This window comes from Myotis davidii, unplaced genomic scaffold, assembly GCF_000327345.1.
Source record: "Myotis davidii unplaced genomic scaffold, ASM32734v1 scaffold60, whole genome shotgun sequence".
NCBI classification, from domain to species: domain Eukaryota; kingdom Metazoa; phylum Chordata; class Mammalia; order Chiroptera; family Vespertilionidae; genus Myotis; species Myotis davidii.
In genome coordinates, this window is record NW_006293007.1 from 3,344,442 (window position 1) to 3,359,571 (window position 15,130).

Sequence of the window (15,130 nt, forward strand, 5' to 3'; positions counted from 1 at the left end):
CCCCAGCCCCGCCTTTTGGTCCTCACAGCGTCCCTGCGGTGTGCGTGTATCTCCCCATTTCCCACGCGTGGAAACTGAGGCTCCGGTGACGTGAGCCAAGGTCACCAGCCAATCCTCGTCCTTAGACGCAACGGCTCAGTTTCCAGCCCACGCTAATCATACCTTATAATTTGTGCGATGCCTAGATGATCCCAATGGTGACCCTGGGATATTTGAATCTATTGCACAGATTTTAGAAAAGAAAGATTCGGGTTAGGCAGCTAGTGGGGAGAGGAGGCAAATGGTGACCTTCCAAACGCCGGGTTTGATTGTCTTGAGGGTAGAGGTTGCCTGCAGGGAGGGCTTCCCGTTGATTCTGGAAGACCACTTGGTAGTGGGCGGCGACAGGGCACCATGCGGATGGGTGTGGCCCGGTCCATCTGGGAACCCAAGGATGGCGTGCTGGCGTCTTGGAGCGTTAGCACCAAGGAATTGCGCTTTGTCAGAAAACCTCCCCCAGCAGCTGCTTGTAATCCCCGAAGGCTGCGTGGTCTGTTAACAGAGAGCCTGTGCGATGGGCCTCACCCGCTTGTTTCTTTGTGATAATTTGTTTCTTTCAAAGACTAGTGTTCTCGGGAGATGCTTCATTGTGGCCTCTGCTTCTGCAGGAGGGTTGAGGGTCAGAGTGTGAAAGAATAACGTTCTTAGATCCACAGGGAATGTTAAAGCAAAGAAGCCATTCGGGCATATATAGGCTATTAATGTTTAGGGTTTTCTGTTACGATTGAGTTTATGTTTTACCGAATGGAAATCCACTAGTGTTTTTTAAAATATGTTTTCATTGATTTCAGACAGGAAGGGAGAGAGAGAGAGAAACATCAGTGATGAGAGAGAATCATCCATGGGCTGCATCCTGCACAACCCCCACGGGGGATCCATCCCACAAACCGGGCATGTGCCCTGAAGGGGAATTGAACTGTGACCTCCTGATTCATAGGTCGAGGCTTAACCACTGAGCCACGCTGGCTGGTCCCCACTAGTGTTTTTTACTAAAATACATTTAACTCATATACTCTTTTTCAAAAAGAGCACCTAGTCATGCTAGAAAAATTTAAAGTAATACAGGTAAAATTAGAGTCACCGTCAACCCAGCTGTAACCACTGTCAGCATTTTTGGTGTCAGTTCTTCTGGTCCTTTTTTTCATTGAATGCACATTATTTTTTAAAACATATTTTAATCTTAATTGCTTAAGTTATTGTACTTTGAGTTCTTTGACCTTGGCTAATTCTTGATAATATTTTCATTGAACAGTTGATTGATTGAGATCAGTGATTTCCTTGTTGAGTCTTTAATTTCTTTTAAGTTGCGTTGTTCTTTGCTTCTAGAGTGCTCATAAGTACTTCACTTTTCTCAAACATCTTAGGATTGGACGTTGCTAATTATTAGGTGGAACCCTATTCCTCTCGTATGTGTTCCAGTTTGTGCAGATCTTGATGGGCACATTTTCTTCTTTCAGCAAAGCGAATATCTAGGCATCCAAATCTCGTCTCCATAATGACTTGCACTTTTGAACATTGGCTAAAGAATGAGACCGGCTAAAATTGAAATCCTACCTCATTCCTTCGTTTATAAAAATCCCTGAAGCCCTGCCTGGTGTGGCTCAGTTGGTTGGAGCGTCATTCCACACACCGAAAGGTTGTGGGGGTCGTTCCCAGTCAAGGGCACATACCCAAGTTGCCAGTTTGATCCCCAATCGGGACACATACATAAGGCAATCAATAAATGTTCCCCCTCATCTCTCTCTCTCTCTCTCTCTCTCTCTCTCTCTCTCTCTCTCAATCTCTCGTCTCTCTTGCCCCTCCTTCTCCCTCCCTTTCCTCTCTCCATCTCTCCCTTCCCCTCTGTCTAAAATCAATAAGCATATCCTTGAGTGAGGGTTAAAAACAATACATAAATCCCTGAAGTATTTAAAGTAATTCAGCCTGCCTGTAATTTATTTTCCACTTACAAAAAGTCTGAGGAAAGCTAGGTGGTACCATTAGCCTTGTTAGCATCCTGCCTACACTGGCCTAATTGAGATAGACATGCGGTCCCGGGTCCCTTGGTGAGAGGCTTTCTTCCAGGTGGTTTTGTGAGTTAGCTTTGGCATTTGTACACTTAAGCTAATATGAGCACCCTGTAGTCGTGTGGAAAGGTAGGCTTGCATTATAATATGGAAAACAACCTGGAATTATTTGAATTGAATAAAGGCCACCACCGACAATGAAGTCATACAACTTACTTAATGAGGGGGACAAATTGCTTTTCTTTTACCCCTCCCCCCTTTTATGGAAGGAGTTTTCCAAACACTTGTGATTGAATATAGAAGCATTTTTACATGAAGATCTCTGTATGTTTTTTACTAGTAACTACCCCAGCTGTGTGTGTGTGTGTGTGTGTGTATTTGAAAGTATTTTTTGTTGTTGTTAAGGTAACATTCCTTAAAATGTAAAATAAAGGCTGTGAACTAAACAGTTTATTTTGATAGTGAAGAACTGGAGAGTTTGTGGGAAAGGGAAAGTTAAATTGTAGCTCCTCATTAAAAAGAGAAATCTCCTGTCATCTCCGGCATGTAGAACCTTGTTTTCTTTCTTTCTTTTTAACATCGTTTTCTTCATTGTGTGCTTCTGGAATGAAGACCCGATGGAGCTCATTGCCGAGTAGGCGTTTTGGAGTTGGGGGTGTCTGTAGCACTTTTACTCGGGTGCCTTTAGGGCTGTGCTCTATCCCGGGAGAGGCTGGGTGGTGGAGGGAGGAACAGGCCGCAGGTGCCCCGTTCCCAGTGGTGGAGTTGGGGCCCGGGACCTGTGTGCGTGCTCCCGCTTGTCAGTGACCAGGCCGGGCTCAGGTGCTGTGTGTGTTTCTGAGGTCTAAAACTTTAACTTAGAACTTGAAGACTGAAAATAGTGGCTGCCTTTAGCCAGCACTTACCCTACCCTTAGAATTCTACTTCTCCTGGGATACATATCGAGGGGCCACCTCCTCTTCGTTAGTGCGGAGGCAGGTAGGGACTGGAGTCTGAAAGCAAATAGTGCCTTTGACCGCACTCAGCTTCTTAGAGCTGCAACAGCCTGGAAAGTTGTATGAGGAGCGTGGTGTGTGTGTGTGTGTGTGTGTGTGTTTAAAGATTATTTGAGGACTTAATTTCCCTAAAGCACAAAGAAATGAAGTAGATTGATGACTAAAAAGTACTTGTTTTTGGCCTTTGCTTAGCTCCCCCCCGCCCCCCACCTCCACCAGATGGCTAATAAAATAGTTAATAAGTTAACAGGAAGAATTTCCTATGGCACTGTACTGTCTTGGCACTCAGGCCAGGAGTCCATCCACCTGGGCCCTTGTAGATGTCCTGTGCTGTGACACGGTAGGCGGGGCCCAGCACCCTTCATAGGAGAAACCATCTGCAGAAGATGGTTTGAATGCAGTGCAGCAGAGTAATAGCATTTATGAACAGCAAAGGGAAAATGGCCAGCACTTCTTTTAAACAGTTAAGTTGGGTGGAAGTTCTGTTTATCAGCAGACCTTGGCAAGTTGGTCCAGCCTCCTCTTCACTGAGAAACCGAAATCGAGGCTTTGAAGACCCAGTTGAGAAAAAGATGTTTTAAGAATTCAATTCCAACCCGGTGGCTCAGTGGTTGAGCATTGACCCAGGAACCAGGAGGTCACGGTTTGATTCCCAGTCGGCACATGCCGGGTTGCGGGCTGGATCCCTGGTGGGGGCCATACAGGAGGCAGCCCATCGTTGCGTCTCTCTCATCAGTGATGTTTGTATCTCTCTCCCTCTCCGTCTCCCTCTCCCTCTCCCTTCCTCTCTGAAACCAATAGAAACATATTAAAAAATAAAGAATTCAGTTCCTTGGTACCTATTGAAATAGGAGAGTTTGTTTTCCTTTATTTCATATAATTTATGTCTTTTGAGTTAATATTAACTTAAAAATATTAAATTTTGCCACTCTCCCTCCCACCTGTGCCTTTCTCCTCTCCTAGGGCGTTGTTTTCCTTGCACGTGTGTTTGTGTGTGTGTGTGTCTGTGTCTGTCTGTCTCTCTTTTTTATTTTCTCTCCCTCTCCTAAGCTCCAAGGGCCCTTTTGCTTCTGTAACTTGTTTCCTGAACCCATTTCTCCTACAGCCCAGTTTTTCTACCTCTGTAACTTTCTAAATAAAGTTTCTCTTCTTTCTCTGGCTGGTGTGCTCAGTGGTTAGAGTGTCCACCCATGTACGGAAAAGTCATTGGTTTAATTCCCAGTCAAGGGTCTGTACCTGGTTGCAGTTTGCTCTCCAGTCCCAGTCAGGGCATGTGTAGGAGGCAAACAGTGGATGTGTCTCTGTCACACACCCCCTCTCCCTCCCTCCTTCCCTTCCTCTCTTCCATTCTTTCTAAAAATCAATGGAAAAAATATCCTGGGGTGAGGATTAACAAAACAAAAAAATTAAATCTTAAGTCCCTCAGGCATTAGTAACTTACTAGTTTTCAGTTCCTTATTTCTCTTTTATTTTTCTGGAAATATCAAAACGAGCCCCAGTTTTACATTATGTACAAGTATTAGGTGGGGTTTAGCCCTCCACATTCCTAACAGTGTCTCAGAGGGAAGGCTTCGGGTGGAAGGGTCCCTCAGACTTCCTCCCCGGCCTTCACCTGGTCCCGGAGCCCGGAGTGGCTGTGGCAGGGAAGTCACAGCCCCTCGGGAGGACGGAAGGGTGGCTGTTGAGGTGACAGGAGAAAGCACCAGAGCCGGGAAAGGGGAACTAGAGCTGCCCTCTGAGGGGAGGGGAGGACATGTGTGGTCGTGAGGGACAGAATCACGGACGCTGGCACGGTTTTGGTTTTAAAGGAAAAGAAGGTGGAAGACAGAACAGGAACATGTGACAAGTAACTTGGTAGTGTGTGCAGGCCCATTCACCGCTGGGGAAGAGGCTTGTCCTGTGGCCGGAGGAGCTGGGAGGGAAGCGTGAATGAGGGAATGCCCACGGTGCAGGGAGCCAGGCAGCCTCACCCTCCTTCACCCGCTTAGCTTGCTTTAACCTTTTTCCAACAGTTTGTCCACCAAACTGTGGCATCATCCCGTCTACCAGGAGAGGTAGTTGGAGTTTTAAGGTCATTGAATGTGCACGTTTTCCTGTTTCATTAAACAAGGCATAGTGCTCGCCTAATGCGCAGTGTAATGTGATAAATCACTCAGTTTGCCCGGCCGGTGTGACTCTGGTTGAGCGGTGACCCATGGCCCAAGAGGTGACCAGTTTGAGGTTTGATTCCAGGTCAGGGCACGTGCCCGGGTTGCAGGCTCAATCCCCAGTAAGCGGGGGGTGCGTGCAGGAGGCAGCCGATCGATGATGTGTCTCTCTTCCTCTCTCTAAAAATCAATAAAAACATGAAAAAAAATCACTCATAGTTTAAAGTAAACTAGTCCTTCAATAAAGCATACAGATTGATGCTAAATGACACTCTGAACATCTCTAGAATTTTGGCCGTCTCAGAAGTTAGCCAAAGAAATGCTCACAGTTTGCCCTTAGGGGCAGCCCAGCACCCCCTCCTTCCATTCTCTGACTGTAGTGCCCTGTCGGTCATTGTGTGTTAACCAGTAGTACTCGGCAGCTCTAGGAAGCTGACTCAAACTTTACTGACAGACAGTACCTGATAAAACACGCAGTTTGTGTTTGTATACAGGCTTCTAGATATAGCAGGATTTATAGCCTCCTTGTTATTAAGAACTAACTATCAAGTGTCTTTCCTCCTCCGAACAATTTTTAATATTTCTGCCGAAGTAAAATGTCAAGTTGTTATTTAGAAGATGGAATCATTTACAGAGAGACACAGAGGTTAAGTTATTGGATGGCAGTTTATAAAACAGCCATAGATTCTTTAATTCTGTGGGAATCAGACATGCTCAGACTTCACTTAATTTCTGTTTATGGGGAATAGGCATTTAAAAAATGATTCCAAAATGTACCTGTGAGCGATTAGTAGCAACTTCCATTAGTTATTGTCATCGAGAGGAGGTAGGATTTCGCAGAGCATTGGAGACCCACTTGCATGTCCGTGTCTGGGGATTACGTCAGCGGGTGTGCCTGCCGAGCCCCAGCTGCGCGCTGCCGCACTGCAGTGTCCTGTGGGAGCCCTGACTCATCCCCTGCCTGGCCTGGCCTGCTGCCCGCTTCCTGTAACCCGGCCGCTTAGGAGGTGCAGGCAGCATCCTTAGATGCTGCGTCCGTTCCAAGTCGTTTTGTTTGCATAGATGAGGAAACTAGCTGGGAGAAGAAGTGATTCCAAGTTACCATGAGGTGCTTGCTTTTAGTTATGTCAGTATCTCCTTTGGTGGGTTCTAGAATGTGACTTCTATTTTCTGTGTGTGGTTTGGGTGTTATTTTGATAATGTGTTGGTTTTTTTTTTAATATATTTTATTGATTTTTTACAGAGAGGAAGGGAGAGAGATAGAGAGTTAGAAACATCACGGAGAGTGAAACATCGATCAGCTGCCTCCTGCACATCTCCCACTGGGGATGTGCCCGCAACCCAGGTACATGCCCTTGACCGGAATCGAACCCGGGACCTTCCAGTCCTCAGGCCGAAGCTCTAGCCACTGAGCCAAACCGGTTTCGGCTTGATAATGTATTTTACATAAATTATAAAACAGCTTAAGGAAAGTTCAGAAAGTGAAGAGAGGAGATCCTTCAGCATGCCGCCACCTGACAGCTGTTTGTCCTGGTCTCCCTGCTGCTCTTGGTCCAGGTGCTCGCACAGCACCGACTGAGCTACGTGTGTGGCTGGCTGGGCAGTGTGGCTTCTCGTACCTGTGGGGGAGCCACATTTCAGTAGTCAGAACACCCAGCTGATTTGTTCATTCGGTTTTCTGTTTTGTTTTTATTTTTTTTGGAAAGAGCTCCACTTTATTATGAAAAATGGTTTTTGTCTTTTTAAAAACAAACAGGCAATTGATAAGGAAGGAGAAGTAGGGGAGAATTGAGGTGCTTCCTTAGTCACACCAAACCCTTGCAATTCAATTCATTTGTGAACCATGAGGAGGAACAGAATTAAATAACCAGATGGGGGTACCGAGCTAAGATTCCCAGCATTCCCTCTTGGGGAAAACTGAGGCAGAGTAATACTGAGCAAAAGTGGAGGAAGCCACACCCCAGGTCACTCCCAATGAGGTGACTTGGGGACGGGGAAGAGGATCCACATGGACATGGAAAACAGGCATGGCTTGTAAACCTGGGGCCTTGGGAGGAGAGCTGGGCATGTTTGTAAACCAGGTTATGGTCAAGAGAGGAGGCAAGAGCCCAGCTAGTGTGGCTCAGTGGTTGAGCATCAGCCTGTGAACCAGGAGGTCACGGTTCGATTCCCAGTCAGGGCACAGGCCCCAGTTGCCGGCTTGCCCCCCAGTCAGGGCGTGCAGGAGGCAGCCGATTGATGGTTCTCTCTCATCGATGTTTTTATCTCCATCTCCCTCTCTGAAATCAATAAAAAAATATTTTAAAAAGAGAGAGGAAGCAGGAGCTATAAACGAAGGGCAGTGCCTAAGGAACAGGAGAAAGAGGTGCCTATAAAAGGACTGGGCCGGCCTCCCAAGGAAGGCTGCAGGGAGGTGTGCTGTGCCCACAGAGATGGAGGGTTCTCCTCCCCCATCCCCCATCCCCCATCCCCCATCCCGTGAGCTCGGCCTCTGCCTGGGACTGGGTCGCATAGGGAGCGTGAGCACAGCTGATACTCACTCTGGGGACTGGGGGCGAGGTGGCATTTGGTCTCTGTCCTCAGAGACAGGGCGGGGACAGCAGGTTGGAGGACGCTGGCTGCCCTTCCTGCCAGGCTCCTTTCAGGGGCGTCTGTTCTGAATCTCCCGGGACCCAGGATGTTCATTTCGGGAAGGAGGAAGGTAGGTCTCTGTGTTGAAGGAGGGTCACCTCCGGCAAGACTCATCCACTAGCAGCGTCTTGGAGCGCAGGCCGCCCAGGGGCTCCGCCTGCAGCTCTTCCTCCTCCTCCTCCTCTTCCTCGTGGTAGGGCTGGGCCGCAGGGGCGCTGGGGGGCCCAGCTCCCACAGCACCGAGCTCGAGCTCTCGGAGGGGTACTGGTACATAGTCCCTAGGGCTGTCTCGCTGAAGGAGATCTTGAGCTGTTTGTGGTGCCTTTCAGGAGACCCCTTGACAAGGCAGCTGCGGCTGAGGCAGAGATAGCCCCCCAGAACCGAGATCTCCTCCGCAGTCGGGTACCGCTTCTTCCCAGCCCCTGGAGCCGCAGCGTCAGCGGGGGCAGGAGCGGCAGGGGCTGCGTGGGGCATGGGGTGCAGACCGCCTGGGGTTGACGGTGAAGGTGTGCCCGCTGCGGTGGGGTGGCCCCAGCCCTGGCCCTGCCTTCACCCCATGGAACAGCCGGCTCATGAGGGGATCCCCAGGGGGCTGGGGGGCCGGTGGTAGGGGAGACAGAGGGCGGGTAGTGCTGTTTGGTTTTGTTTTTAAAACATTTTTAAAAAACAACTAGTAAGTATCTGGCATACTAGAATGTTCTGCCATTCTTCCCCTTCCTAAAATTACACCAAAAACAGTATTTTGAAAGAGTCATTGTCCTACTGACATAGTAATATTTCATACACTTGAAGCGTGGATTTTGTCTCGTGTGAAAACTAATGAAGTAGGGCTTTTGCTCAGGCCCTATATGCTGAGATATCCTAGTGTTTAGCATTTAAAGAAACGGGACATCTTATGTAGGCCACTTGACTGACCACCTCACGCCCTGCTGCCCGTGCACATCATGAATTTGAAGCCCAGAGGAGGAAAAATGGCCTTCCCAAGATCACTTAGCTACGTCTACTGCCTATGCTGTTCCATCACGGAGGTGAAAGGGAAGGCAGACCATGTTAACTTAATCCTGGGATAGTGATTTCTGCTAGCACATGTTTCCGTGTAACTTATCATTGCGGAAATAATTCACTAGAGCATCCAGGCCTCTGGGGGGTTAGTACTACACCTACAAGTTTTCTTTATTTTCGTTCTTACACATTTTTTATTTTAATTTTTCTGTTTTGATTTTCAGCCATTTAGAAATTGTGCTCACAGGTATTTTGAGCTATCTTACTATTAAATCCAGTCAGCTTTTCAAAGGGCTCCTGGGCATTAGGAGCCCACCGTGGGGGAGGAAGTGTATCCCTAAGTCGATCCCCCAGCAGGCCGAAGTGCTCCAGGAGCAGAGGGGAAGGCGAGGGAACACCTCTCAGGGACCCTGGGGTAATGCTAGACAGCAGTTTGCCCTGGGGGCCTGGATGAGGGAGGGGGCAGCCTGTGTACTGGTGAGGACACTGGGTTTAGAATCACTGACTTCTGAATTCTTAGTTTGTCCCTTTCCACCCACAGTCTGAGGACAATTTGCTTACATTCCTTACCTGGAAAACAAGGATAGTGATAGTCATGCCAGTCCCCATAGGTTGTAGTGAGGGTTAAAGACACATAGATAAAAGTACTTAGTAAAATGCCTGTCACATAGTAAGTGCTGAGTTAGCAACTGAGCAGAATGGGGGGCTTAGTTGCTAAGTTAGCAACTGAGCAGAAGGGGAGGGAGACGAAGGGAAGAGAGAGGTAACTTCTGTGTAGGGAGCCAAGGTGGGAGTGGGTGGGTCCTAGAGAACTGGCTGTAAGGCATCCCCGCTCCCCTAGTACAGCACGCCTGCCCACCTGCAGCACTGCCCAGCAACAGCTCCTTAATGTGTCCAACAGCCCAGGCACAGAAATGGAGGCCCAGAGAGGTTCACCCCCTTGCCCAAGATTATGCAGCAAAGGAGGGCCCAGGGCAGGAGTCAGGAAAAGAATGGGTAGCAAGGGAGAATAAGTTGAGCTGACTCAAAATTGGAAATGTTGACAAGAATGTGATACAGTATTTATTTTAATTTGTAGAGGATGTTGGTGATGAAGGAGAAGAAGAAAAAGAATTCATTTCCTATAATATCAATATAGACATTCATTATGGAGTCAAGTCGAACAGGTGAGTAGTGTGACTGTAACCATAATCTCGGGTTCTGAGCTTGCGAGAATTAAGCATCAGTCTTAACGGACTCAGACGAAGACATTAAGAAAACACTCAAAAGATTTCTACTCTACAATTTCAATATCTTATCTTTGATTTCATGAATTCAAGTTAAGAGGATTTCCAAATTAAGATAAATTCTAAAATATTTTTACTTTAATATCCATGTCATGGCACCCATTGTAACATATCTAATAATGCCCTCAGATTATATCTGAATCATCATTATTATAAACTAGAGGCCTGGTGCACGGATTCGTGCACCGGAGTGGTCCCTCAGCCTGGCCTGCACTCTCTCGCAATCCGGGACCCCTTGGGGGATGTCGTACTGCTGGTTTTGGCCCAATCCCCACAGGCCAAGCTGAGGATCTGGTGAAACCGGCAGTCCGACATCCCCTGAGGGATGTAGTAGTGCATGAAGCAGCAGGTGGCCAGGGAGGAGCCCAAGCCCACGCTGGGTGCCCGTTGGTGAGCTGAGCGACCAGCGCTCCCACTGTGGAAGCACACTGGCCACCAGGGGAAGCTCCTGCATTGAGCATCTGTCCCCCGGTGGTCAGTGTGTGTCATAGCGACCGGTCATTTGGTCGCTTAGGCTGCCTGATCGCCTCTAACCACTCTGCCTGCCGGGGAAAGTCTCCCAGTCTAATTAGCATATTACCCTTTTATTAGTATAGATAATTGGTAAACATTGTTAGGTACAGGTCTGAGTCTGTAGGACAAATCCTTAAAAACAGTGTCACAGGTTCAGACGTGGTGCGTCGACATTTTCAATGTGTGTTACCAGATTTTCCACCTTCTATAAATTAGTGTAAGGTCAGGTTTAAGTATATTATGGCTTGTCACCTGCAGTTGCTAGGAAGGTTAGTGTAAATGAGGCCAAGGTTATGAATGTAACCCATTTATAAGACAAATAAATTTTGCTTGGTTTCATGGTCCCTTGCTATAACCATAACCTTGGTTTGGTTAGTTCTCATGTGAGTAAAGATGAGCACTGTGTTTCAATATTAGAAAAGCAACAATTTAGTCTATTCTTAATAGGATTTTTAAGTTGAAACAGTCAAATGAATATTTTTGTTTGTTAATCCTCACCATATATTTTTTCCCATTGCTTTTCAGAGAGTTGAGGGGAGGGAGGGTGAGAGGGAAACATCAATGTGAGATCTCACATCAACTGGTTGCCTCCCACAAGTTCCCTGTCTGGGGATGGGGAGCAAACCTGCCACCAGATATGGACCCTTGACTGGGAATCGAACCGGAGACCTTTTGGTGCGCAGGTTGATGCTCTAACCACAGAGCAACACCAGCCAGGGCCAAATGAATTTTTAATTTGTATGCAACACAGAGAAGGCCACAGTTGTCAAGACCGATTAGGAACAAGACTGTGTTCTAATTTCTTCTTTGCTTTCTTGTAGCTTGGCATTCATTAAACGCACTCCAGTCATTGATGCAGACAAACCAGTGTCTTCCCAGCTCCGCGTTCTCACGCTCAGCGAGGACTCCCCATATGAAACCTTGCATTCTTTCATTAGCAATGCGGTGGCTCCTTTCTTTAAGTCCTACATCAGAGAGTCTGGCAAGGCAGACAGGTAAGAACCATTTTCCCTTTGTTGGTTTGAATCATATTTCACTACGTCTTCACAAGGCATTGGAAAATGATGTAAAATTCAGGAATCGGGAGGTAGAGCTAACAACCAAGAGGATGTAAATCTGTTGTGTTAATAAAATGTTGATTATTAATATTTGACAGATCTGAAATAAGAGCATGTCTTGGAGACCAGTAGTGCGCTAAGTTTTGAAATATTTTCTGTCTTTTTAGGGATGGTGATAAAATGGCTCCTTCAGTTGAAAAAAAGATTGCAGAACTTGAAATGGGACTCCTTCACCTGCAACAAAACATTGAAATTCCAGAGATCAGCCTGCCAATTCATCCAATTATTACAAATGTCGCAAAGCAGTGCTATGAGCGTGGGGAAAAGCCCAAAGTTACAGACTTCGGAGATAAGGTTGAAGACCCAACTTTTCTCAATCAGCTACAATCCGGAGTTAACCGCTGGATCCGAGAAATTCAGAAAGTAAGAGCACAGGCTGAAAGTAGTTGTAAAGGCTTCACGCTCTGTTATCTGTGAGGTAAATTCTTGGGTGACTGTTGGCCGTACCTGCCCTTGGTGCCGGGACTGCCCAGCAGGCCTGCCAAGCCCGGGGAAGTGGGAGACGCGCACCATCCCCCTGAGCCTTCGTCTGACCTTTCCTACCTGTGACAAGTTCAACTACTTGTCATTTACAGGCAGGAAATCCACTTGAAATATGGAAATTAAATTGTAATGCATGCATTTAGTTAATGATACTTTTTCCACCTTTAAATGTGAATACCCTTCAGTGTTATTTTATGTTTAAAGGTGACCAAACTCGACCGAGACCCAGCTTCGGGAACGGCCTTACAAGAAATCAGTTTTTGGCTGAACTTGGAACGCGCGTTGTACCGCATACAGGAGAAGCGCGAGAGCCCCGAGGTTCTGCTCACGCTGGATATCCTGAAGCATGGCAAGCGCTTCCATGCCACCGTCAGTTTCGACACTGACACAGGTAAAACTAGAACTGGTCATCGATCAGGCAGTTAACCTGCCTTCTGTGAGACCTTGCTGGTAATTGAGATGAAAGTTAATATATGCACCACCTTTCCTTTTCCTCTCGCATCTTGTCTCATATTTCCCCCAGTCCTAGGTAATGAAAGTGACTTTCCACATACCTCCCGTTTCCTCCGGGGTTTTGAGGACACAGCGGTTTCTAGGCCTGAGTGTCGGGAGCCGTGGGAGTTCCATCCTGTCCCTGTTACTCAGTCCCCTGGGCAGGCTGTGCTTTCAGTGTGAAGTCAGTGTGCCCCAGACAGGCAGCAGGAAGACGGTTCACAGAAGCAGCAGTTACTTGCCTACAGGGCTGGGGACAGAGAGCTGCTTAGTACTTCCTCTTCCTCCTCTCGCCTGCTTTGTCCTGTTCTCTGCTCCCCTCCCTGTTCTGAAAGGGGGTGAGGAGCCTTTAGTTTTCTGTGTGGTCCGCAGTGAGTGGTGTTTTGTTAGCACCCAGTGGGCACACGAACGTTGGAGCGCTCGGGCACAGTTAGCATGTGTGTACGACTCCATGCCCACGAGGCCCGTTAGAGCCAGCAGCCGGACCACAGTCGTGGCAAATGTTAGAGGAGATTTCGGGTGGAAATCGTCCTATTACATTAATCACACTGTACACGTTACCTGGGCATTTACTAATGTGGAAAAGTATACTTGAATTTTCTGTAACACCTCCGAAACCTTTATGTCTTTCTAAGATGTTTTTAAAAATCTTGTGCCAGAGGAAGTAAAAAACTGGACTAGGACCCAGGTGTTTCTGTGATTGTGTCAATAACGTACTCACCTAACTTGTGTCATGGGCATAAAATTTAAATTCTAGTGTTTTTAAAGATGACGAAATTCTAGTTTTTAAACTTGTTTTTAGTAGAACATTTAGATAATCTAGAAAGCAAAAGAAGATGAACTATGAGGGTATCCCTGATACTCTTTTTTTTAAAAAAGTATATTTTATTGATTTTTTACAAAGAGGAATAGAGAGAGTTAGAAACATTGATGAGAGAGAAACATTGATCAGCTGCCTCCTGCACACTCCCTACTGGGTATGTGCCCGAAACCAAGGTACATGCCCTTGACCGGAATCGAACCTGGGACCCTTGAGTCCACAGGCCGACACTCTATCCACTGAGCCAAACCAGTCAGGGCTCCCTGATACTCTTTAACAAATGAAAATGAGGCTGTGCTAGGATCATTCTATTAATGAGTTTTTCTCCCCAAATATCAAATAGTTTCTTTGTCAGTAAACCTTTTGCAACATCAAACTGTCCCAACATGAGGACACATTTCAGTTTACTTTCCCAGTAGTAGGCCTGTAGGGAATATCCTGCAGTTGCATTACTTTCCAGTTGAGGTAAGATTGACATCTGCCATCGTGTTAGAGTTGTTTTACTTTGTATGAAAACCATTAACTGTCTCTTAATCTAGGTCTGAAACAGGCTTTGGAAACCGTGAATGACTACAACCCTCTGATGAAAGATTTCCCTCTGAACGATTTGCTGTCTGCCACTGAGCTGGACAAGATCCGGCAGGCCCTTGTGGCGATCTTCACCCATTTGAGAAAGATCCGGAACACGAAGTATCCCATCCAGAGGGCCCTGCGCTTGGTGGAGGCCATTTCAAGAGACTTGAGTTCCCAGTTACTCAAAGTGTTGGGCACTAGAAAACTAATGCATGTTGCTTACGAAGAATTTGAAAAAGTACGTTTTACTGTATCAGAAAGCAACCTCGGGGCATTGAGACCAAACTGCGCTGTAATAACAAGCTTCCTTTCTTCAATTGCATCCTAGGTTATGGTTGCGTGCTTTGAAGTGTTTCAGACTTGGGATGATGAATACGAGAAACTTCAGGTGTTGTTGAGAGACATTGTCAAACGGAAAAGGGAAGAAAATCTGAAGATGGTGTGGCGAATCAACCCTGCCCACAGGAAGCTTCAGGCTCGCCTAGACCAGATGAGGAAGTTTCGACGGCAGCACGAACAGCTGAGAGCAGTCATCGTCAGGGTCCTGAGGCCACAGGTGTGATTCCCATTCCAGATATTCACACGTGATTATTTCAGATGAACTCCTTGTTTCTGTTTTGCATTATTACTCCTTTAGCTCCGTCTTGTTGCTGTCATCCTTAAGATCTAGTGATTCTGTATTATATTGTTTCAATCCAAATCTTTAACGTTCTCCACCCATTCATTCCTACCCTCAAATTGCATGGACCCTAGAGCCAGAACCTGCAACCCACTGCTGAACTAGCTGTGTGACTTGGACACATTATTTAACCTTTTCTCCAGATTCCTCATCTGCAAAATCTATATTAATAAAAGGATAATATGCTAATTAGACCAGGAGACCTTCCAGACAAAGTCATGGTGGCGGGGCCAAGGCAGAGGTGGTTAGGGGTCATCAGGCCAAAAGGGGAGGGTAGTTGGGGGTGATCAGGCCGGTGGGAGGGGACAGTTAGGGGTGATTAGGCTGGCAGGAGGGAGAGTCCGTG

At 46.9% G+C, this 15,130-nt stretch overlaps 1 protein-coding gene across 1 annotated transcript in view; it reads left to right on the forward strand.

The window, feature by feature from the left end:
* Window positions 1-9,894: 9,894 nt before the first annotated feature.
* DYNC1H1 (dynein, cytoplasmic 1, heavy chain 1) overlaps window positions 9,895-15,130 on the forward strand; it is a gene marked incomplete at its 5' end in the record, with an annotated part of 56,683 nt that continues 51,447 nt past the window's right edge. Inside the window, 6 exons of the mRNA XM_015565837.1 lie at window positions 9,895-9,986; window positions 11,441-11,614; window positions 11,845-12,100; window positions 12,425-12,611; window positions 14,072-14,343; window positions 14,434-14,661. Of these exons, the coding sequence (XP_015421323.1) occupies window positions 9,895-9,986; window positions 11,441-11,614; window positions 11,845-12,100; window positions 12,425-12,611; window positions 14,072-14,343; window positions 14,434-14,661 (1,209 nt within the window). The remainder of the gene's footprint in view (window positions 9,987-11,440; window positions 11,615-11,844; window positions 12,101-12,424; window positions 12,612-14,071; window positions 14,344-14,433; window positions 14,662-15,130) is intronic.